The sequence below is a fragment of the Pipistrellus kuhlii genome, unplaced genomic scaffold (genome assembly GCF_014108245.1).
Source record: "Pipistrellus kuhlii isolate mPipKuh1 unplaced genomic scaffold, mPipKuh1.p scaffold_m20_p_6, whole genome shotgun sequence".
Classification (NCBI taxonomy): domain Eukaryota; kingdom Metazoa; phylum Chordata; class Mammalia; order Chiroptera; family Vespertilionidae; genus Pipistrellus; species Pipistrellus kuhlii.
Window position 1 is genome coordinate 32,138,698 of NW_023425562.1, and position 23,942 is coordinate 32,162,639.

General features: G+C 49.1%; 2 protein-coding genes across 7 annotated transcripts in view; one reads left to right on the forward strand and one right to left on the reverse strand.

Moving 5' to 3' along the window:
• LPIN2 (lipin 2) overlaps positions 1–14,105 on the forward strand; it is a 77,953-nt gene extending 63,848 nt beyond the window's left edge. For all 4 annotated transcript variants that reach the window (XM_036417605.2, XM_045574714.1, XM_036417604.2 and 1 more), the window contains 12 exons: positions 486–673; positions 2,227–2,320; positions 3,340–3,409; positions 4,159–4,248; positions 4,931–5,013; positions 6,526–6,670; positions 7,512–7,660; positions 8,168–8,254; positions 9,128–9,280; positions 9,912–10,026; positions 10,701–10,804; positions 11,109–14,105. In XM_036417605.2, the coding sequence (XP_036273498.1) occupies positions 486–673; positions 2,227–2,320; positions 3,340–3,409; positions 4,159–4,248; positions 4,931–5,013; positions 6,526–6,670; positions 7,512–7,660; positions 8,168–8,254; positions 9,128–9,280; positions 9,912–10,026; positions 10,701–10,804; positions 11,109–11,253 (1,423 nt within the window). In that variant the 3' untranslated portion in view covers positions 11,254–14,105. The remainder of the gene's footprint in view (positions 1–485; positions 674–2,226; positions 2,321–3,339; positions 3,410–4,158; positions 4,249–4,930; positions 5,014–6,525; positions 6,671–7,511; positions 7,661–8,167; positions 8,255–9,127; positions 9,281–9,911; positions 10,027–10,700; positions 10,805–11,108) is intronic.
• Positions 14,106–15,708: 1,603 nt separating this feature from the next.
• Positions 15,709–23,942, reverse strand: part of EMILIN2 (elastin microfibril interfacer 2) — a 40,064-nt gene continuing 31,830 nt past the window's right edge. The window contains exons 5-8 of one of the 3 annotated variants that reach the window (XM_045574713.1): positions 20,583–20,948; positions 19,407–19,439; positions 18,638–18,766; positions 15,709–17,731 (exon numbers count right to left, since the gene is read on the reverse strand). In XM_045574713.1, coding sequence (XP_045430669.1) covers positions 17,394–17,731; positions 18,638–18,766; positions 19,407–19,439; positions 20,583–20,948 — 866 coding nt within the window. In that variant the 3' untranslated portion in view covers positions 15,709–17,393. The remainder of the gene's footprint in view (positions 17,732–18,637; positions 18,767–19,406; positions 19,440–20,582; positions 20,949–23,942) is intronic. The other 2 variants (XM_036417600.2, XM_036417601.2) reach the window with 2 other exon arrangements.

Sequence of the window (23,942 nt, forward strand, 5' to 3'; positions counted from 1 at the left end):
GTAATTTCCTCCAGGTTGTCTATACTATCACAGCTTTTTCTAGGAAATTGGGATCAAAAGTTTTCCAAACATCAGATTTTTCTTAATTGCCCTGTTATTTTCATCATGAAAATATACATATATGCTTAAAACTTTTGTACTCCTTGAATTAAAATAAAAAAGGTTGAAATGTTTGTGTTATAGTGAATAACTTACAGCAATTTTTGTGATATTTACTGTATTTTCAGTTAATTCCTCGGAGTGCTAATAATAGGTTATTTTCAATATTATGACATAACTCTAAACACTACTTAAGAAAAGTTAAGTGTGCCTTGAAGTTGTTAAGGCATTGCAAGAGGGATGTCCGACTGTCTAATTGTAGCTATCTGTTGCTTTTTAAAGGGGATTTATTATTTGATGTGAGCCCTCAGAGAATCATGTAGTAAGCTAGGAATACAAGAAGTTGTAATAAAGCAAATCCTTTTCTCCCTGTTCCCTGCCCACAGTGAATCAGACCCTGGCTCCAGGCAGTGGCCTGAGTCTGACACGCTCTCTGGCTCCCAGTCCCCACAGTCTGTGGGAAGTGCGGCCGCTGATAGTGGCACTGAGTGCCTCTCAGATTCTGCCATGGACTTGCCCGACGTCACCCTCTCCCTTTGTGGGGGCCTCAGTGAGAATGGAGAAATTTCTAAAGGTAAAGAATGGAGAAATATCTAAAGGTACTGGGCAGTCACGCCCTGTCTTCGCTTGAGAAAGAACCTGGTCATCACTTGATTAAATGGCTATTGAGCCATTTCAGAGTACTAAATTTTTTAATCATCTTGTGCAGGTAACAGGTGTCTCCTTTTTTTTTTTTTTAATGTATTTTTTATTGTTGATAGTATTGCAGATATCTCCTCTTTTCCTCCCCTATCCCCTATTCTCCCAGCCCCTACCTTACCCCCAGGTCTTCACTATTCTATACAGGTGTCTCCTTTTAATGTAAGACCTTTAGCCCCTCACTTAAGGTACCTCATAAGGGGTGACATCTATACTAATAAAAGGGTAATATGCTAATTAGACCGGACGTCTTCTGGACGACCGTCCAGACGTCTTTTCTGACAAAGCCAGGCCTGCCTGCAGTCCCAGGCGCCAGCACCTGCAACTGCAGCCCGAGAGAGGGAGAAGCCACCCACCCCCAGTCCTGGGTGCCAGTGCTAGCATTTGTGGCCCCGTGGCTGTGGCCTGCGCGAAGCCACCCGCCCACAGTCCCCTGCAGCTGTGGCCAGCCCAGGTCCTGGGTGCCTGTGGCCAGCCGTAGGAGGGGATCCTGGGTTCTGGGTGTGGAGCTAAGGCAGAGGTGGTCAGGGATGATGATCAGGCCAGCAGGGGCACAGTTAGGGGTAATCAGGCAAGCAGGCAAAGGTGGTTAGGGGACAGTCAGGCAGGCAGATGGGTTAGGGGTGATCAGGCAGGTAGGCAGGTAAGCACTTAGGAGCCATCAGTCGTGGACTGTGAGAGGGGTGTCCGACTGCTGGTTTAGGCTCAAACTGATAGGGCCTAAACCGGCAGTTGGACATCCCCCATGCTGTCCCAGGTTGGAGAGGGTATACGCTGGGCTGTGGGACACACCCCTTCCTTGTGCGTGAATTCCGTGCACTGGGCTTCTAGTTACATACAAATAGCTTGGATGACGAAGTGTGCCTTATAGGCTCTCACTTCACATTAAGAGGTTGAAAGATCTTGGGCTGCCCTATTTGCTGATTGGCAAACCACTCAGCTTGGTATCAGGGTCAGCCCAGGCTGTGTCAATTTTCTCATCTGTAAAGTTGATATATCTGTGGGACTGGGGCCCAGTTCCTTCCTGGAAAGCACTGACTCTTACATGTAAGAATAGAGGTTGAAGTTGTCAAAAGTTTATTGTTCATGAGTAAATGGTCTTTTTTGGCAAAAGGTAGAAGGGATTACTTTCTTTCTCATTCTTGAGAGTTGGCCCAGGAGAATAAAGTTGCTCAAGAAAAATGAGGAGCTTAGCAGAGGTAGTTTGTTTGTTTGTTTGTTTTTAGCTGGGGGAGGAGTGGTGAAGGAGGGAAAGGATGGAAATGTTTTTTCTTGTTCTGGGGAAAAAATTGATATAAAAAAGTTCTTTTTAAAAAGCACATTTTATTTTATGCTATAGCCTTTTCAGTTCATAGAGTAATATGATAATGTCATTTGGGAATTTACATAATCTCTATCCAAGTTAATTGTTACTATTTTACATTGCAGAAAAATTCATGGAGCATATTATAACTTACCATGAATTTGCAGAAAACCCAGGACTTATAGACAATCCTAACCTTGTAATACGGATATATAACCGGTAAATATTCTTGCTTTTGTAATTGCTAACAATTTCTGCAAGGTTGTTTTCCAAGTTCTCTTTTTAACTATTACCATCTTTTTTAGTATAAAACATGTCATTTTATAAAAATGAGCTAATGGGTGATGAAGCTTCAGCTCCTTTTTTGGTAATTAATCCTCACCTAAGCATATTTTTTCCCTTGATTTTTAGGGAAAGTGGAAAGCAGGGATTGGGGGGGGGAGGGGGGGCATCAGTGTGAGAGAGACAGTTCGATTGGTTACCACCTCATGTGCTCCGGGGCCGGGTATCAAACCTGCAAAGCAGGTAAATGCCCTTGACTGAGAATCGAACCCAAGACCCTTTGGTGCACATGCTGATGTTCTAACCTAGGGGTGTCGAACTCAATCAGAGAAGGGGCCAAAATCTAAAATCCAGCCTAAATCGCGGGCCGAATAGTTTACTGAACAGTCATAAACTGTCATTGTGATGGAAACGCAGCGGAGTGCAGTGATGACAGCACGGTGCGGGCCACATTGCAAGGCCTGGCGGGACGGATTTGGCCCGCGGGCCTTGTGTTTGACACATGTGTACTGGCCAGGGCTTCAGCTTCATGCTTAAGTGGAGTATTAAAATGTTATTTTTGGTAGATTTTATTGATTCTCTGTTCAGAGAAGTTTCACTTAACAAACAAACAAACAAAAACTTAGCTGACAATGTTTTTAAAGAAAAGAATAAGGAATTTTGTTATATCTCTCTTTTTATATATATATATTTTTGTTGATTTCAGAGAGAGAGAAACCTCATGGATGAGGATCATTGATAAGCTGCCTCCTGCACGCCCCCTGTTGGATATTCAACCCGCAGCCTGGGCATGTGGCCTGACCGGGAATTGAACAGTGGTCTCCTGGTTCATAGGTCAACTCTCAACCACTGAGCCATGCCAGCTGGGTTCGCCTCTTTTCTTTATCACTCTTCACCCTCTTCTCTCTCATTCATCATTCTGTGTAATGGTTTTACATAATTTTTATTTCTTACAGTTACTATAACTGGGCTTTGGCTGCTCCAATGATCCTTAGCTTGCAAGTATTCCAGAAGAGTTTGCCTAAGGTGCGTTGGTCTGCTGTTTTGTTGTCTTCATATGTCTACAGCATATAGTATTTAGAAAATTCCATATGTGCATATTTCTAAACTGGGTACTTTTCAAGGTTTTATTTAATATTATAAAAGAGCCAAAAGAGTTCTGTGTGCCTACTGAAATGATCTCATGTCCAAAATCTAGGAAGTTACCTAAGCTGGCACATCATTGTCATTTTTACTAGGTATTTATAACATTTTCTAATAGTGTTTAAAAGTTCAGAGATTTTTTTAATAGTTAAACATAGAATGAATGAAAAAAAAAAAGATCCTCTTGTTAATATTGAAAGAAACAGCAAGAAGAGAATGATGTAGCTGCCCAAAGCATAACATCAGTACGATTAGGTCAAATTGTGGTTAATAAATTAATGTGGAACATGAGGTTGCTTTGAATCTGTCCTGCAAGAAGACATCATCGGCCTAATTGGTCCTCGCAGCTCGGTAGAGATGTGAGAGCAGTTCACCTGCCAGCTCCTGAGGAGGCTGTTCCTCTGTGGCCTGAAACCACTTCGTCTCATACCACGTAACTGCCATGAAGCCGGTTGCCATGGAGAAGACACTGTCCATCTTTCTGATGTTAGAAACTCAAGAGCAGTTTCAGCGATGAGGAGATTGTTGCTCAGACTTCGCGATAAGGCATTTCCTGCACGCTCGTGGGAGGAAGTAGTTGGGTGCTTCGTGACTGACAGATTGCTAGACTAACCTAAGTTGGTTGTTTCCAGGCCACAGTCGAGTCCTGGGTCAAAGATAAGATGCCAAAGAAATCTGGTCGCTGGTGGTTTTGGCGTAAGAGAGAAAGCATGACCAAACAGGTAACCAGCCTGGAGGTATCCTTTCCATAAGCCGAAAAGAAGTGAATCTTTGACTTTTTTTCAAAAAACTTTGTCAAGCACAATAAAGTCCATTTGGGGTATTAAATTTACAATAATAGTCGCCATTTTTGAACAGTTGCCATGTGCAGGTACTATGCTAGGTGTTTTACATGTTACCCCTCACCTTTACTATAGCCCAAAAGTATAGATGTGTGAGTTCGCATGTGTATAGGTAAGGAAGGTGGGCACTAAGAGATGAAATTCCTTGACTGGGAAGGGTCAGAGCTAGGGTTTGACCTTGAGTTCAGCTTTAATGCCTGGGCTCTTTCCACTTGGCTGCCTTACCTTCTAGTTAGAGCGAGAGCTTATTGCCCTCATACACAGGAAGTGGCGGCATCAGTCCCTTCTATTCTGCAATCCCAGTGTCTTTGCTGTGGACCATTTGTACTATATTTTATGACTTGAAATGGTGCTCTTTTAAAATTTTTCTTCTGGCTTTATAGTGACAGCTCATAGGTTTTTGTCCTATGGCTCAAACTAGAGAAGGTCAATTTTCTTGAGTATTTTTAAGTTGTGGATTCAGAAAGTAGTTTTGCTCATTCTTGGCAAGGACTGCTGATGAATTTTTATTTGTCAGTAGAGAGAAAAGCTGCACTTGACTGTTATTATCTTGCTTTTTTAGCTGCCAGAGGCCAAGGAAGGGAAATCCGAGATGCCACCCACCAGTGACCTGCCGTCAAGCACGAAGGAGCCAGCCAGTAGCAGGTGGGGACTCCCCATTTTTCTTCCAGGCTCACAGCACTTGGGCCACCCCTGCTTTGGCTATTGCATTCAGACTGATTTGGGTGATTTTGTTTCATTTTTAGTCAGAGACATCTTTCTCCTATGGACATAGGTGAATAAATGTCTTGTTCGTGCCACTCAGCTAGCAAATGATAGCTTCTGCTTTTCTGAAAATATTCGTGTTAGCCCTGGCTGGGTAGCTCAATTGGTTGAAGTGTTGTTCTGTACACCAGAAGGTGGCAGGTCTGATTCCCAGTCAGGAGTTGCGATGCATACAGAAGGCGGCCAATTGATGTTTCTCTCTCACAGCAATGTTTCTTTCGCTCTCCCTCTCCCTCTCCCTCTCCCTCTCCCTTTCCCTCTCCCTCTCCCTCTCCCTCTCCTTTTTCTTCTCCTTTTCCTCTCTCTAAAATCTGTGATCATATCCTTGAGCAAGAATTTAAACTACATATATATTATTCATTTAGGAAAGTAAGTAGCTCATCACTGTTACCCAAATACCTTGCTCCTCCATCCTGAAACCATGGAATCGATGCCTATGAAATAAACATAGGCCTTTGGGAAGGGGGAATATTGAGGAGTCCTAAGATGGGCTGTCTATGGTGCCTCTGCTCCATGGCTTCCTGTAGGGCACAAAAGGGAGATATAAAAGAGAATCTCTAATTGGTTTGGCTCAGTGGATGGAGCATCAGCCTGTGGACTGAAGGGTCTCGGGTTCGATTCTGGTCAAGGACATGTACCTTAGTTGTGGGCACATCCCCAGTGGGGGGTGTGCAAGAGGCAGCTGATCGATGTTTCTCTCTCATCAATGTTTCTAACTATCCCTCTCCCTTCCTCTCTGTAAAAAAAAAAAAAAAAAAAAAAAAAAAAAAAAAAAAGAGCAATAAAATATTTTTTCAAAAAGAGAGAGAATCTCAGAGATTGTGGCTTTCTTTCATTTCTTGGAAGAAGTAGCACGCCTTTCGACATTCACATTGGCTTGCTCTTAGAGGAAGTGCCACCATATACCCCTTTCTTCTTTCTGCCATCGGTGTACTTTCCCCAGTCAGCTTCTTTCTTCTATTTCCTAATTCTTTAGTTCAGTAGTCTGTGTGACAGTACACTCTTACTCTTTATCCCATTCGGTTAAACAGTATGTACGAAATCTTTCTTGTTAGTTTTTTAAATCTTCATAAGCAAGTATATTTTCTTTTTTGTACCTTTTGAAATATACGTATCTACTTTTACAAGTAGCATTCACTGGTCATAGCAAAAATGCCCAGTGATAGCTAGAAAGTAACCTCTGGCCAGTCATGAGAGGAAGGAGGAAGGTGGCTTTATCACTTCATGAAACGAATGTGCAGGCATGGGAGCAGGATGTGGGAAAGTGGCAGAGGGAAAACTGTTTCCATTTCTAGAATAGATTTAGGGTCTCTTTCTTTTGATCCTAAATGAAAAGCTCTTACCAGTAAAACAGTCCGCTGTCTCTCTAGTAACTGGGTTAATGTTGAATAGGCCGGCAGAGGATGACTCATCCAGTGACGAGGGGTCACAGGAGCTTCACGAATCAGTCAAAATGGAGCCCATCCCCATGGAGGCCCCGAGCCACAGCAGCACCACCTCCTATAAGAAGTCTCTCCGCCTCTCCTCCGACCAGATCGTGAGTAGTGTGTGATCCATGTGAATCTAGTCAGATATTATCTTAGTAACTGTTCAAGTTGACCTCCTTCCTTTTCTGTCCATTTGATCACAAGCCTCACACACTCAACACTGTGTGTTTGTATAGATGCTTACATATAGATGCTTACATATAAATGTCCACCTCCAGGGAACATCAGGATCACCTGGGGAACCTGAGATGTAGTTTCCTCCACCACCCCTGACTCTCCTACCCCAGTTTCTGGGAGTGAGCTGAGAAATCTGTATTTTTACCTTGTTTCCCCATGAATCTTAAACAGCTTTCTCATCACTGTCTGGAGAACCACAACAGAGAAATAATGTTTTCCTATTTAGACACTATGTCCCCTTTCCTGTTTCTTTTTACTCCCTGCTTTTCACCTGTTTTCAGTGTGAAATGGTTTTGCTGTGCTCCTAGTCTTAGGTATAGAGAAGGAGCAGAGAGGTGATTTTTTGTTTGGGAGATGAGAAGTCTCTTGGAATCCCAAGCACTGTTCAGGCAGTGGCCCCCTAAGCCCAGCTCATTGAGTGAGCCGTCTTGTTTGGTAAACATACAGACTGTGCCAAACTGTTTTCAGCTGAATTTTTTAAATATTCAGTTATCTTGTTAATGCATTCCTTCCCATTTTTATGTATTTATATACACACACACACACATATTTACACATTGTGGAGATTAGGTTCCTTTTCACTTAACATTATATCTTAGGCAATCTTTCAGTGACTACAAATTATTGGAAAACATGACTTTTGATGTATGTAATTGCATCAGTATTTATAATTCTGCCTCTGTGGTTTTCTTTATTTGTCTACTTTTTTAAAAGGCAAAACTGAAGCTCCAAGATGGTCCAAATGATGTCGTGTTTAGTATTACAACCCAGTATCAAGGCACCTGCCGCTGTGCAGGGACCATTTACTTGTGGAACTGGAATGACAAGATCGTCATTTCCGATATTGATGGAACAATAACCAAGTAAGCAGGAGCTTGTGGGGGGTGGCAGGTCAGGCAGTGTGCAGTGGGCCGGAGCGGGGGGCAGGTTTCCTCAGCAAGCACCCAGCTCTCAGCCATCATCAGGAAGGTTTTTAAACTGTATACACGGAGACATCCTGAGTGCAGTCCACAGATGGATGGAGGGGTGGGTGGAGCCATACAAATGTAATGTCAAACATAACGATTGGGTAATATTTAGTTTCTAAATTTTGGCATAAAAAAACTTGAGAAACTATTGAGATTAAGAAAGAGAAAAAGGTGTATAGTTGTAAATTTTCTCAGAACGAACAGCTGGTTCTCATGTCTGATCTATTTTCAGAAGCTCCTCAGGGGTGTGTTTGCAGGAGACTGCCTCACTGTAAATTGCCCTGTCAGTTGTCTTGCCCCTCTACCCAGTGCTTTTCGGCAGCTGGTATATATCTAAAAAGGAAAACACTTGGCTTTTATATGCTTGATTCCCACTACCTTTTCCTCCGTTTACCCTCTTAGGTCTGATGCTCTGGGACAGATTCTTCCACAGCTGGGTAAAGACTGGACTCATCAGGGTATTGCAAAGCTCTACCATGCCATCAATGAGTAGGTCTCCTGTCCCACCTGCTAATGTGCTCTAAATTTTGCTTTAAGAACTATTGAAAAATAGTGTACATGGAAATCACATGTGATCGTGACCCAGCTATGCCCCCTCTTCTTTCCCACTCCTTTCCTGTAGCCTCACACAAAGGAAAGTGGCAGCCAACATCTATCATCTCATTCTCACAACACTATTCTGTATTTATACTTACAGCTATAATTGGGTTTTTAGCTGTAATGTAACGAGCCGATTTTTAGTTTTGGTTTATTAATTGGGTACTTGGCTACTTTTAAATTGGGTTTTTCTTTGAGGATGTTATGCATGCACGGGGGCAACATTTCACTCCTGGGGTCTTCTATGCCAGTGCCACAGAGAACAAACAGTGCCATGGCCTTCATGGGACCCTGATACATATGAGTTAAATTGAAAAATTACAATCTTAAACATTAGTTAAGGATGTCCTAATATGAAAATTATGTCAGTCACCAAAGTATAATTTTGTTCCTTGGCTATATAATGGCTTGCCTTCTGTAAATTGTCTTTATAAATAAGATATTTTGTGTCTTTCATTTATAGCAGGTCATTTAAAGATAGTCTAATATTTTTGTTCTATAATCTGCCTTTCATTGGACTAGATGATGAGTGTACATCAGTACTTGTAAACTTAGCATAATCCTCCCCCCCGCCCCCCCCCCATGGTGTTTTCCATGGAAATGTGAAATCTTTATAATCCTATTTTCCTGTTAAATTCAATAATTTAATTTTCACAATAAATGGGAGGATCTCTACTTGGATCTTTTACAAGAAAAGTGTGTGTAGGTATTTTTTTCTACCTTTACCCAAAGCAATATGGGCTAATGAGACATATTCTCTTTCAGGAATGGCTACAAGTTTCTGTACTGCTCTGCTCGTGCCATTGGCATGGCCGACATGACCCGTGGCTACCTGCACTGGGTCAACGACAAGGGCACGATCTTGCCCAGGGGCCCTCTGATGCTTTCCCCCAGCAGCTTGTTCTCTGCCTTCCACAGGTAACTGCCCACAGCAGCCCCTCTGAGCGTGGGAGGGGGGCTGGGGCCTGAGTGGACTATGTGAAGATGGTGTCAGGCTCGTTGAAAGGGATTGTATCTGTTTCAGAGCTTGTCATAGTTCTTTGGCTTGCCCATAGCATTCTTTTTTTTTTTTTTTTTTTTTTTAATGTATATTTTTTATTGATTTTAGAGAAAGAGGAAGGGAGAGGGAGAGAGAGAAACATTGATTGGCTGCCTCCTATATGCCACCCTACCTGGAATCAAACCCGAAACTTAGGTATGTGCCCTGATCTGGAATCAAACCAGTGACCTATTGGTGCACAGGACAGTGCTCAACCAGTGAGCCACACCAGCCAGGGCTCCCCCATAGCATTCTAAGTCACAGCTCGCCTGGCCTATTTCAAGCATGGACAAGGAAAGTCAAGTTATAGGAGCGGCCATTTTCTCTTTCCTCAAACCCCATCAAATTTTCTTAGTTATCAGGTTGACTGGCAGAGAAGAAAAAAGAAACCTGTTACAAAGGATTTTTTTTTAAATGGGTGGTCGTGCACACTAAAATTTTTCAGTACCGTACACCAGCAAATACTACCATTTTGAATTTGGTGACTTTATTTGAATTTTTCCTCCCTAGGGAAGTGATAGAAAAGAAACCAGAGAAATTCAAAATTGAGTGTCTAAATGATATCAAGAATCTGTTTGCCCCATCTAAGCAGCCCTTCTATGCTGCCTTTGGAAACCGTCCAAATGTAAGTGTCTCCTTTGGGCTGCACATTCTGATGTGGGGGTAATTATTGAGCAGAGTATACTTTTAGGGTGTTAGCTATGTTGTAATTCTCAAATGAATTTTATAGGCAAAATGCATGTCTGTTCTGTTAAATAGATTTTCACTTTATTCCAAATTCTTAGAATAATCGGGGAGATCCTGGAAGAGGAGATCTGCCCCAGAATTTAATATACGATGAAGGGCACTTTCTCTGTTTCTGTGGCTTCAATTCCTCTTTCCTCAGGTGGTTAAGCCTTGTCCTTAGATCCACCCCAGAACCATGGCATGAGTGCTCATCCTTAACTGACACTTCCTGCCTCCACTCAGAGGCCCTCAGACCCCTCGGGCATGCAGAAGGGGCTGCTTCCTGGCCGCTGGTGGGCAGTGGGGCTCCTCTTGCTCCATGGTGCCCTGGTGTCTCCTTGGCACCCACATTTTCTGAATATCCCAGCACCCTCTGGGCTTGGCTCCACTTTTTGTTTGGATTTGTCTAAAGCTCCGTTTCAGTGGCACAGCTACGTGGTGCCCAGTTATACATGTTTTCTGTAGACGGTCTTTTGTTTGTGCAATTCTGCCTCACGAGGAAGTGGAGAAGCAGTTTCTTCTCCCTCTAATTTCTTCTCCCTCTAATCATCCTCCTGATGTTTTCTTCTTCAGGACGTTTACGCTTACATACAAGTTGGAGTTCCAGACTGCAGAATATTCACTGTGAACCCCAAGGGTGAATTAATACAAGAAAGGACCAAAGGAAACAAGTCATCGTAAGTGTGTTCCCATTTCTCAGCCTCGCACCCTGCAGCCAGGGTGACACAGATGCTAAGGATCGGGCCACGCTCAGAGTATCAGAATTACCACTGCCTTTGGAGGCTTTCCTCATGGCCTGGGTATTTTCCCCTCTATTTGTGGGATTGCCGGTTCTCTTTGTGCCCAGGGAAGGGAGGGAGACCAGTCTCCGATCCTATCCATCTGAGGAACCTGAGTAACTAGCTTTACAGCCTGTGGTATTGTACTCTCAGATCAGCCTCACAGTAAGAGTCTGTGCTCTTCTTCTCCAACCCCTTCCAGGTATCACAGACTGAGCGAGCTCGTGGAGCATGTGTTCCCCCTGCTCAACAAGGAACAGAATTCTGCCTTTCCGTGCCCAGAGTTCAGCTCCTTCTGCTACTGGCGGGACCCAATCCCCAAAGTGGACCTGGACGACCTGGCCTGAGGCGGCCCCTCTGGGAGGTCCTCAGTCTCTCGTCTTGCAGCTAGGGAAGGTGACCGGCACTTCTGCTGGACAGAGGACACTGGGATCCCTCTCAGCCACAGGTGTGGGGCAAGACCTATGCTGACAGCTGGGCACCAGCAGGGACAAGGAGAGGCTGTGGATCAGGAACTGCCCTCTCCTTCACCCTCCTGGCTTGGCAGTGTCACAGCTCAGTGCCCCAGCAGAATTGAGGGCAGCTTGGACCGGAGGTCAAAGACCGAGGCTCCTGTCCCTGGTCGGTTCTCACGCACACTCTGTCAGGTTGTGTGCTGGGTGCTCCTTTAACTGCATAATTTAAAAAGAAGCTAGCTAAGAGTGGACCAAAATATTGCACAAAGTAAAGTGTTATAATTTCCACTGGGCAGTTGGAAGTGTTTCTCTGTAAAACCAGGGCTTTGTTAAGGGGATCTGGGTCCACCGAACTGCTTCAGGTCCCATTAATGATGTTGGCTCAAACCGCTTGCTCATGTTTGTTCTGTGGGTTCCTCCTTCCCTGCTACCCTGAGAGGAGACGCTGCTGGGGCCGCTCATCCCACCCCACATACTCGGGCTCCTGGCAAGGAAAAGCCACCTTTTCATCTGTGAACCTCGCAAGAAGAAAGTTTTGCAAGATATATGTTATGTCTATAAGAATAGGAATAATAGTGAATGTTGGTTAAGCAGCAAAGAACAGCTCTGTTTTCAGGGAGGCCTTGGAAATGCAGATGTGCACTTACTGTGGCTCCTGGGAAGGGTTTTTCTCTCTGTCCCGCCTGCCCCTCAGCTTCTCAGCCTGGTTACCATGAGCTCAGGTCAGAGTCCAAGCAGACAGCACCGGGGAAGCTGAGAGCTGAGAGCCTGGAGAGGTCAGGTTGGGTGCTGACAATCTACTCAGTACTAAAATCAGCAGAACTGTTGGAGAGGAAGCTTTCAGGGGACTAGAACTGACCACACAGCCCTCTTGGTGAGAAAGCACTGAGCCGAGTTCCAGAGCAGAGTGGGAACTGCAGGTCCAGGCACCACCTCGCTCAGGATGCTTTCCATTTCCACCTGTTCTTGTGTTAGGGGGCTCTCCTTGTTTTTGTTTGCTCCACCCAAAATAATGCTGATGTAAAGATGGAGAATGGGGTGGCTATTTGTCCAGATTGGAGAGTTGGAAGTCCCTGATGTAGCTCAGCCATTTTTCCTGGTGCGTTTGGATGCAGAGACAATGGCGAAGGCCCTTGAGTACGGTTCTTAGTGGCAGCACCTGGAGGCACACGTTCCCAGAGGGGAAACAGCACACTCTTCCTCCAGTGCACACTTCCCCGCCTTCAGCAGGTCAAGGTCTAATTGTTCAATAAGTTCCTTTATGTACAGTAGGTAGGGAAATTAGGTAATGCTTTTATAAAGTTCTTCCCAGTTAGTGAATTAAATTCCTGATAGAGTGGCCATTACTTGATCTGTAGATGCTGTCAGTGTGTCCTCGACTGTGTTTGCTTTAGAAGAACTTTATGTGCTTGACCTGAGCCTCTGCTATGTGCAGTATGAAATATCAATATTTATCTTTTGTAGAGAGTTTTTGACTAGACAGTTTCTTTCTCCGGACACATGGGCCTATCTAGAAGGTTCACCATAGGAACACAGGTCTCCCAGTTCTGTGTTGAGGGTGGCTGATCCCTTTGTCCGAGTGTCTGTAAGCACTATACTGTCATTTCCTTGCTGTAGACTGATCCAGTGGGTACATACACTAATTAACATACGTTTTTCCTTATTTAAAGGAGTCCCTCTTGCTGAAAAGTAGATGATTGCTATTACTATAGTGTGGTAAAAGTATTAAGTTTGTGCTGGAAACCCATTGCCATTTGGTACAAATGACATGTATTCTTTCTGTGAAAGAGAGATGCCCTCAAGTGTGTTTGTACACAGACCCTTACGATGGTGAGTGAGTGAAGAATCATCAACCTTGCGCTGCTTTTGGTGGTGGATGGTATCCCAGGGAGATTGCAGGCAGATCGGGCTCTTTTAAGTCATTCTCTCGGTTGCTTCACTGGCAAAACAGCCATGGCCCCTTCCCTCTTTCCAGCTCAGCCTGACGTTAGCATCTGCGTCGATGTCCGTGTGGTGAAGCTCGTGCGGCTGTGGCATCGGCATTGGCACCTTCGCAGGCGTGAGGAAGTGCGTGTGTGCCCACAGCATGCCTGTGTAGCGTGTGTGCTGTGTTTACTGTGCTTAACACATCTGCATAGTTTTCAACTGGAAAAAGGAAAACTTACTACTGTGATGTCCTAAAGTGAAAGCTGCTAACAGTCACAGGGAGAAAGCTGGAAAATGACTGGGAGTACTTGTGCCCCCAGACTGGGCACGGCCCTTCCCCAGGGTGTGCTCAAGGTGCAGCCAAGGCCTTTACAGACAGGCGAGAAGTCACCTCTTCCTCTTTCCAACTTGGTGAAACAGGCTTTTCCAGGGAATTTTACAACTTTTCGAGATCATCATGCTTACTCTAGGAAACCTTGTTTACCCATTTTAGAGCATGCTGGGTATAATGTAGCTAGTTAAAAATTGAGTTTTTGTTTCAAGTAAGTGCTCTTTCCAGATGAAAACTATGTTTCTGGTTTGAAGGTAAGAAGGGAGGGGGAAACTTTGTCCTTTTAATTTAATAACTACATTCTGATGAAGTATTTGATTTTTAGACAGCAGTGTCACTAATAAGTTTTAAGTTGTCAGAAATTGTAAGCATCAGTCCAGTACTCTTAGTTGTGGCAAAGACCATTGTTTTAAGATAAATGGTTCCTATTTTGGTGCAGTGTTTGATGTTCAAAACAAAATGTTACAATAAACAAACATAAACTGAATGCGTTGGACTCTTTCCTTCAGAGGACATCTAAACCATCTTCTCTGTACTCTTGCCAGAAATTGTTAATTTCCATAAATTAGCATTTTAATCTTTGCTGACTCTTAAATTTGTCTACAGAAAGGACTTCTTTTTGGTGCTTATTTTTATAAAACCTGACTCCCAAAGTGAGGCTACACCCTCAGGAACTAACCTCTTGCTTTGTAGGTTGTGCCAGGGAATGATTCACTCATCCATATGTGATTTCTGGGGTGTGCTCACTGGAATCCTTGAAGCTGTGTTTCCATTCCACCCCTCAGTCCTTCAGGTTCCCCTGGAGTCCCTCTCACAGGACCCCACCTTCCACTAACCCTTCCTCAGGGTGAATACCAATTCGCAATCCTGATGTTTTCATCAGCTTAGGAGAGTCAGTGAACTTGGATTAAAAGCCACATCCCACGTGTTATTTAAATGAGCATCTTTTTATCCCTTCAGATCGCTGGGCCCTGCCAGATGCAGCATGTGCTGGACATGTTGAATCTCAAAAAGGCCTCCTTCCATGTGGAAAGCGCTCATTTCATGCTGCTTTGCCGCGCCAGGATGGTTGGGTGAGAGGTCGGGGAAAGGGAACTGGGGCTGTGGGGTGGGGTTGTTTTTTGTGGAGAGAGAGGAAGAGCTCAGACTGGGGGGGCGGGGGGTGATTATAAAGGGAATGGCTTCCAGCTCTTCAGGGAGGAGCAGCCGGGGCCCTAACCCGCTCTCAAGAGGCCTGCCTCACTGCAGCTTTCTTTTGCTGCATTCTGCACCCCTTAGAGCAAGTCAGACTAGGAAAATCCAGCTGGCACACACGCATGCTTTTGCCCTCTCTCCTTTTCGCATGCCTCTTCCGCCAGCCCCAAGTTTGACATGCTTGCCTTAAGAGTTTGCGCATATCCACATACACTTTCTAAACAGACACGTGTCTGTTTAGAAATGTCTGTTTAGAAAGTGTATGTGGATATATGCAAAGCCATGTTTCAAATATACAAGCTTGGACTTGGTGTGTCTATGATCACAAATACCTCTATCCTTTCAAACTATAAATCAATTGTGGAAAACAGTTGGAGAGATGATAGGGTCACTGAGAATGCTAGATTAATGTGCTAACATAGAAATAATTGCAAGTGCAATTTACATTGATTTGCATTCTTTATTGCTGGGATCATTTTGTTGTTTGCAGTCATTTGGCTACTTGTAATAGTTCACGTGGGGAGAGAGAATGTCTCGGTCCTGTCTCTCTTAGCTTAGGAAGTGCTCTGCCCTTTTCTCAGCAACAACTCCTTTATTTCGCAAGTTGTAACTCTGCGCTGCTTGGTCCTGGGCTTGTTCCTGTGTCTCCTCGCAGGCACAGGGCTGCTGCTTTCTAGGAAGGGGCTGCCCACAGCTCCTGCAGCCTTCAGCTCAGAGACCGTGTGCTCTCTCTTGGTCGTTCCCTCTTGAAAGATTGTCTCCTAAATGGACTGTGACTCGGCTTTCCTCCGACTTCATCCTGAGTGAACACAGGACCTGCTGTAGTTAGACTTAGTGTACTTTGCTCACTGTGGATACACGGAACCAAAAATCTTTTTTTTTTTTCTTCTCTCCAGTAAATGAGTTGGAATGCACTGAGAGAGGAGGACCAAGTATTACTTGGTGCTCTAGAGAACCATCTGTGGTCCCTGTGTTTCTGATTATTATGCACTTACTCCCTTTGGCACCGAGTTAAGGTGTTTACAAGGGGTGTGAGGGCGAGAGGGCACTGGATCTTCCTGAAAATGCTTTATGGCACTGGGGTTTTCCATGAGTCATTTCTAGGAAGCCATTGATACTCTGACAGCCACCGTTAGCCAGTCTACCAGCTGGAGAAATGGGGTGAGGATGCCACTTTTCCCAACCCTCCTGGACAGAGAGACCCAGACTTACTTTAAAATACTAAAACAGCAAACCTTCAGGCTCCTGGCCACTCCTCCTTTGCCCAGGGGTGGGTGAGAAAGAAGGCTCCTCTCAGCGGCCAGGGGCCACCCTGTGATCTCACTGGCAAGCAGTCTTGGAATTTTTACAATTGTTACAGCATCATAGCATCTGGTGGCTCAATTCAGTCCAAGGAAACTTGTCTGTGGTCCTGAGGTGCTAGGGGACGTGCCTCCCCAACAGATCTGACCAACCTGATGAGCAGAGACCGCCTGGAGCAGCGCCTGGCATGCCTCGCGGTTTCTGTGGCTGTTGGGAAGGGAGTAATGTGCTGGGCTTCCCCGGAACAGAGTGTGCTCTGCAGGGGAAGGCGCCTGCTTCTCTCAGATGATCTCAGCTTTATGTTGGGCCTCTTGTTGCCTGGGAACCGAGTTTAAAGCCCCATCTGTGTGGTGTGGGCAGGGAGCGATCTCATTTAACTGGCACAGCTGCTAATTAGATGTGAGTTCTCAGCACGCCCTGGAGCGGCCCCCCTTCAGCCATGGGGCTCCGATGGAGGCCCTGACCTCCCGGCACATCCTGTTTTTATAAGCAAAGAGGAACCGAGTGTACATCATGGATGCCGAGGAGGGAGTTAAATGGTTGAGATTAATTTATTCAAGCTTACTTTCTATAGCTGTTAAAGTCAACGTCTTTCTACGGTTTGCTTTTTTAGCAACAACTCTTAAATCCACAAGGCACCGGATGTAAGTAACTTGAAGTGGTTTTACATCTTTATTGACACTCCCTGTCTTTGCACTCAAATTGTACATGTCATTCAAGGAGCCCAGCGAGCTCACGCCAGTCTCTTGGATTCCTTCACAGCTGGGCAGAGGCCCGGGGGAGCAGGCTGTGAGCCCAGGACTCGTGGTGGCACGTGCCACTTCAGTGTTTAAACTTCTTTCCTGCATGCAGTACAAACAAACAGACGCTCTGGTAAAGACTGTGGCCACAGGTATCCGTTCGGCCAGCCCTCCACCTCAGACCTGCATCCAGCAGCATTTCCTTCTCCATCAGCAGGACCGGCTCACACTGCCTCGCCCAGGGTGGCACCTTGTGGGCCCAGCTCCGGCCCCTTGGGGCAAAGCCAGAGCTGGCTTAGAGGTAAGGGCGTGTCCCAACTCTCAGCCCGTGGGCATGACAAGAGTCAGTCCTCGCTGCCTGCTGGGGAGCTCTAAGGCGTGTCCGTGGCCTCCAAAGCCAGAAAAGGCCGTTATCTTGAGAGAGGTGGTGGGACGTCGACAGAATACTAGACCAGTGGCTCCAGTTACATACATAACGTGAATAATATTAAAGCTTTCCAGTTCTTACAACTTCCTTCGCCTTACCTCTCCCCGGTGCCCTAAAGGTGGGACTGGAAAGGATATAAGAAAAACCCACTAAACGTGGAGTACATTTCGTCAAAGTCCGTGTGAGCCAGCCTGCCCCCAGTCACCACGATGTTGACGCCGTCTCCCGCCTTCAGGTGCACGATGAGGTGGAAGGCCCCCGGGCCGCCACAGGTGTGCAGGGCCCCCTGGGGCCCGTGGTGTTCCAGGAATTCCCTCCGGTAGCCCGCTGTGTGCAGCTGCGCCACGCTGGCGTTGGACACCGACAGGACCGCTTCCACGTACGTGTCCCTCTCGGGAGTGAGCGTGGCCGTGATGAGGTAGCGCCCGTCGAACGGAGCCGTGAAGATCCCTGGGAGGAGGAAGGCGGACATGAGTTCACGGGCCGTCACCCAGCGCTCTGCAACAGGCTTTCCGTCCGTGCACCTCCACCCACCCGCTGACGGGCATCGCTCTTTCCCACCGACCCAGGCCTCTCTGCAAAGCCCACCGTGGAATGCTTGTCACATCCAGAAGAGGACAAATACTGCAGAACCTCCAGCCCTGGGTATGATGACTGCACCTCACCGACACCCAGCGCGGCCCCAGGAGGAGCTGCCCCTTTGTGCCCTGCGCAGTCAGAGGACCATCTGGCCTTGCCGGGGGAGAGCTCAGTCCTAACACTGGCCTCAGTGCGCCGCCCGGGCTTGGGGAAGGCACAGGGCCAAGGCCCAGCCTGGGCCTGCTCCCCCCACCACCTAAGATACAGTGAACAACAGCCACCCAGGTCCGGGCTGCCTCTTGGAAGCTTTCTCCACTGAAAGTGTCCCAAGCCAACTCAGAGTCAGCCTCACCGTTTGAACCCCCCTGTGCTCGTGGGCCGGAGACGGCACCGGCGGACCCGGCAGCTGAAGCGGTTTCAGAGCAGGAGACCCCACCGCAGGGCCACCCTCCGCCCTCCCTGGCTCTGCTCATCATGAACCACCAGCTGCGGGAGGGGACGGGGCGGGGCCGGGCGGACTCCACTGCCTGCCCCAGGGTGTGACGCCCACAGACTGGGAGAGCCTCTAGCTATCTGCACAGTCACGTGAACACTCCCAGGCGAGGGCTGGTATGCTGACATCATGACTGGGACATGTCACTGCACACCCACCGCCCTGCAGCTTGGAGCCCCCCTCACAGCCCGCAGCGGGGAGCAGCTGCACTGCCAGCTGCCCCTCCAGGGCCCGCAGCTGTGGGGCATCCCTGCCAGTACAGGCCCCCCGCCCCCCAGACGTACCTGTGCTGGGGTCGTACACGTCCCCGTCGTTGACCAGCACTTTGTTAAAGAGGACAACGCCCCCGTCACTGGGGAAAGGCTTCTGGGTGAGCCCCGCGGAGAAAGACACCAGGAAGGGCGCCGGAACCCCTGGAACAGAGAGGGCGGGTGTTCACAGGCAGTGGGGGTGGGCCTGGAAGACGAGGCCCGTGTGCCTGTCTCAGGAGGCAGCCTCCCCGCTTTGCTTTGCCTTCAATTGATAGAGCACCCGGGGACACGGCCTCTGAGAGCCCGGCAGGCAGACGTGCCGTGAGGAGGACAGAGCTGGGCTGTGGGACAGGCACTGGCTGGGAATGTTCATGTGTGAGCCCATGTGTGCAGCACTGTGTGTGAGAGAACTGATGCTGTGTTGTGCCTCATTGGGGGGAGGGGGGATGGAGGGAGGGAGTAGATAATGGGAATAGTCTAGGGAGCTGCTTACTCATGGAAGAACTAACACCTGGACCCCAGGGAGCTGGTCAGGGCCACACCAGGCTTAGGTCCACCCAGTGGGCCTCTCGGGGAACTCCACAAGCTGGGTGCACGTATGAGGGAGAATTCCTGTCTGACCTGCCTCTGACCCTCTCTGGGGAGCACAGCTTGCAGGGCTCGGCCCACTGCAGTCAGCCAGGCCCTGCCCACGGCTGGGCCCCGTCTCCACCCACACTCACAGCCCGAAGCGGGGAGAACATGCAGGGCAGAGGCTGCCACAGAGGACTGGCCTCCTGCCCACGTCTCCTGGCAGACGCACCTGGGGAGGCTGCAGGCGGTGACTTGGGGTATCCTGGAAGACAAAATGGGAATGGAGCATCAAACATCCCACACAGCTCCTCATTTTCAGAGCCTTCTCACTGCTCCTCACACTACTTTGGCTTGGAGTGGTGCCCTTGCTCTATGCCTCCTTCCTAGAAACAGACGCACATACCCCTCCTCCCCCCACCTGCCTCCTCACTAGCCCCCTTAGCCCTGGCAGGGAAGAAGGCCCTGAGGGTGAGCTGGCCGAGGGACTAAGGAGGAAGGTGAGGCGCTGGGGCTTCTCAGCCAGGGAGGAGAAGTCCAGACTGAGGCACCCAATGTGCCAGAGACCCTGTCTGTGCACAGCTTCCCGTCCAGCGGGCTGGAAGCAGTGTTTGTCACATGGGTGGGTGGAAAAGGACTGCATGGATGGACAGACAACAGCTCTACAGAGCATAAGCAGTCCCGACAGTGAAACTAACTGCTCAGAAAACATCTGTTTACAAGTCATAGCCCTGCGCCTCAGCGTCCTCATCTGTGAACAGGACTAATAACATCCCAGAGCTGCCTGGGAGCTGCGAGAAACGGACTGCCTGGTTCAGTCTGGCACATGGGGGGATCCCACAACTGTGCGCGCTCTGCCTTCACCAGTTAGCAGGGGACCCGCCCCCAGTGGTGCCGACACACGGAGCACTTACTACGCGCACACGCACTGAACTAGACTTTCTTCCCTGTCCTCCCTCACTCCCTGAGTCCCTTCACCACCCTCGGCAGGAGAAGGAGCTGACCCTCAGGTCAGGGCCAGCCCAGGGCCCGGGCTGACGGTGACAGCTGAGCCATAACTCTCTGGCTCGCCCGCTCTGGGGCGGGCTGTCTCTGCTACATAAGCTCCCGGTGCACATCTGGTTTCCCAGGTTCACTTCCTGCTGGGCAGATCAAGGAGCTTCCCCTGGCCTGGATTCCAGCCCAGGGGACAACTCTAAGTAGTTTATTGCACTATCCCAGGGTGCCCCAGGCTCGGGGGGATTAGCATGAACGGGTCCCTCAGGACCTCAGCACTTTGGAAAAAGCTCCCTTTTAGACCTTATACCCTGAACCCACAAGCCCCTGCAGCAGGCCCCGGAGGCTCAGACCGCCCCTCCACGCAGCCCACCCTCTGCAGCACACCTGTGCTGGCCCCCGTGAGCCTTACCTGGTGCTCCCGCGAAGCCTTCCGTGCTGGGGACGGGCGCCTGCCCCGCCTGGCCATTCAGGCCTCTCCCCGACACGCCCGTCCTCCCCGGAGGCCCAGCCTCTCCCGTCTCCATCATGACCCCCGTGGAGCCCGGCAAGGAGGGCAGGCCCGCCCAGCCGGGCCACGCCGGCCAGGGCAGCGGCTTTTGGGGTCTCTGGGGCGGGACGGGCCGCTGTCCGGGGTGCTCGAGAGGCGGGGGCGCGCTGGGCTCCGGAAGCGGCGGCTCCGTGGGGGCCTCTGCCCGCGGCGGGGGCTTCTCCGAGGCCGGCGGGGCCTCCCCTCGGGGCCGAGGCGGGGGTGCTTCCGAGGGCTCCTCCTCCTCCGCTGCGCATTGGGGAAGTGGAGAGAAACAGAGTTGAAAACCTCAGGCCTGACTGCTCGGCCACAGCCCCTCTGTGCTGGGTGGCTGTCCCTATTGCAGCATCAGCGAAGCCGGCTCTGTCCCAGGGGCAGGAGAGCAGCCTCCACAGCGCGGGCACAGGGGGGCTGTGACCAGGGGGCCCGGGAGCCCCTGAGGCGGCCGCGGGAGGCCCCGCCGGCCCCCTCCACGATGGCGTGCTCTCCCCACAGACCCCCTTTGGCTCCAGCACTGACACGTCCTGGTTTCACCGTGGAATGGCCCCATGGGGGTGCCACAAGTTCCTGAAAGGAGCCAGCTGACCTGACACGCAGACCAGCCAGTCGTGGGGTCACTGTGGACGATTTCGCAAGCTGAGGGCAAGGCGACCCCAAGCAGGTGTCTGGGAGCCGGTCCCCCTCGGCAGCCAGGGCGATCCCCGCAGGGGGTTTCCACCAGAGGAACCTCCTGATGCAGGCGCCCGCCCTCCGGGATGGCACGGTGACGCAGCCAGGAAGCTGCCGCCCTGTCCTCCGCCAATGCCTTCCTGGCACGAGGCTTCCTTTAGAGGCCCCCAGGGCATCTAAAAATAGCCAAGCCTTGCCAAAACCAGTTTGGCTCAGTGGATAGGGCATCGGCCTGCAGACTAAAAGGTCCCGGGTTCGATTCCGGTCAAGGGCATGTACCTTGGTTGCGGGCACATCCCCGCTTGGGGGTGTGCAAGAGGCAGCTGGTCAATGTTTCTCTCTCATCAATGTTTCTAGCTCTCTATCTCTCTGCCTTCCTCTCTGTAAAAAAACAATAAAATATACTTTATTTAAAAAATTTTTTAAAAATAGCCAAGCCTGGCCAGACACCCCACCTCCTCAGCCCACATGGTGCCTCTAATGCCCAGGCTCCAACACTCTAAAACGATGTCCTGGCAAAGCCAGTGACTGCATTTTGAACATTTTAGTTCGATTTTAAAATTCACTGAAGTAACTGTGGCATAGAGAGTGTTGAAAAGTGAGAAGACTCCAGAATAAATACATAAAATCTAGCAAATGATAACGCAACGCTATTACGAATTCAGCGAAAATAACATACTAAGTGATTGCTGAGCTGTTTAGCCCATACTGGCATAAGTACTGCCCTGACGTTTGTGCTGGAACTCTGTTGAGGGAGCAGGGAGAGCCGTGGAGAGCCCAGGCCGTCTGTGGCTAAGTCATATAATCTATACAATGTCTACAGGCTACCTGTGACATCGGTACAGGAAGACGGAGGAAGCCACTCAGTCACTTTAGAAATAGGGAGGCAGCCGGAGGAGCTGCACGTGGGTGCCCAGAGAGAGATGGTGATGGGGAGACTCGGGGGCACCGGCCCAGATTTTCATCATCAGCTTCCTGGCACCATTTTTCCTGTTTTTATAAAATATAATTGTAGAAGACGCCAAGGGCCTATTCAGGGGTGGAGGGCGTCTGGCCCTCAGGCCACAGAAGGCCTGAGACATCACTGGGTCTGGCCCTGCCAAGGCATTAGGAGTGAGTTCATTAAATGTGTGACCAAAGTTAGCAGGCTAATATTTAGCCTGCTAAACATGATAATTGTGCACGGGCCTCCAGTGATTTTATAAACATCCAAAGGGCCCCAGGCAGAACAAGGTTCTCCCCGCTGGGCCCTCTTTCTCCCCATCCCTTCCACCCGTTTCAGTCTCTGTCTTTTGTCTTCTCTCCTCCCCCTCACTGTCCTCCCTCCCAGGGCACACCTCTGCCTGAGCTGCCATCCCACATCACTGCTCTGTGCGCCCCTTTCCTTCCTCCCACCGAGTCCTTCCTTTAAGCCCAGTTTAGGTGCCTCCACCCAAATGTACATATAAAAAATACTTCCCTTAGTCCGACAACCCCAATGAATTACAGTCAGCAAAGTACCTTAAAATGGCAAAATCCAGGCCTTAAAATTGGTCCTTTTCGTTTCTCCCCACCAAGCCCTTTTAACCAACCGTGTCTCTGAAATCCACTGGCATTTTCCTGGTCTCTCATCCAGACACTCAGAGCTCAGAGTCATACTTTCCTCCTCGCTCTTCCCTCCCTCTTTTCTCTCTCCCTCTCCTTCTCTCTCCCTCTCTCCCTCTATCTCCCTCTCTCCCTCTTTCTCTCTCCCTCTCTCTTCTCCTCTCCCTCTCCCATATGTTGCTAAATCCAGCTGACTCTAGTTCTGAAATACTTCGGCTCCTCCTTCCACCTCTTTTGCACAATGCCCTGTAGAAAGCATTCTAGCATCGTTTCCCTGCTCAACACTCTTCATCTGCTTCCCGCTGCTCATCAAGTCCGATCAAACGGTCTCTGCCTGGCGTCACAGGCCCCAGCACCTGCCCCTCTCCACAGGCATCAGCCTCAGTGGTGCCGGCTCTTATCTGAGCTCTTCCTGTGGCTTTCTCTCTCTCTCTCTCTCTCTCTCTCTCTCTCTCTCTCTCTCTCTCTCTCTCTCTCTCTCTCTTTCTCCCTAAATGGCCTCCTCCGGCTCCCTCACCGAGAGAAACACACCCAGCCCTGAAGTTGCAGCTCACATACCACCTCCTCTGTGAAGCCATCCTGGATCTGCCCGGTAGGGCTTGAACAATCCTGTCTCTGAAGCACGAAGCTCGCTGGGCCTCTGGGGGCTCTGTCAGTTCCTTACCCAGCCTCCCTGCCAGGCGATGAACACTGGAGGACACATGTTAATGGCCTGTCATCCCCAGGGCCTGGCATAGGAGATGGTCTGGCGACTGAAGGAGGCTGGAAGGATGGCAGGTGCTAGGGGCCACACCCACATTCCTGCCGGCCTTTAAAGTGGCATCTTAATTTTGCCAACTGCTGCCCCTCTGGGGTCCTGTCAGGGTGATACTGGTGGGCAGAGTCAGCGATCGTTCTCTCTCTCATAGTCATCTCTCCCTCCACACCCAGACCCCTCACACTGAGGGGAAGGAGGGGGGAGAGAATGAACAAATACTCTGCTGGGGCAGA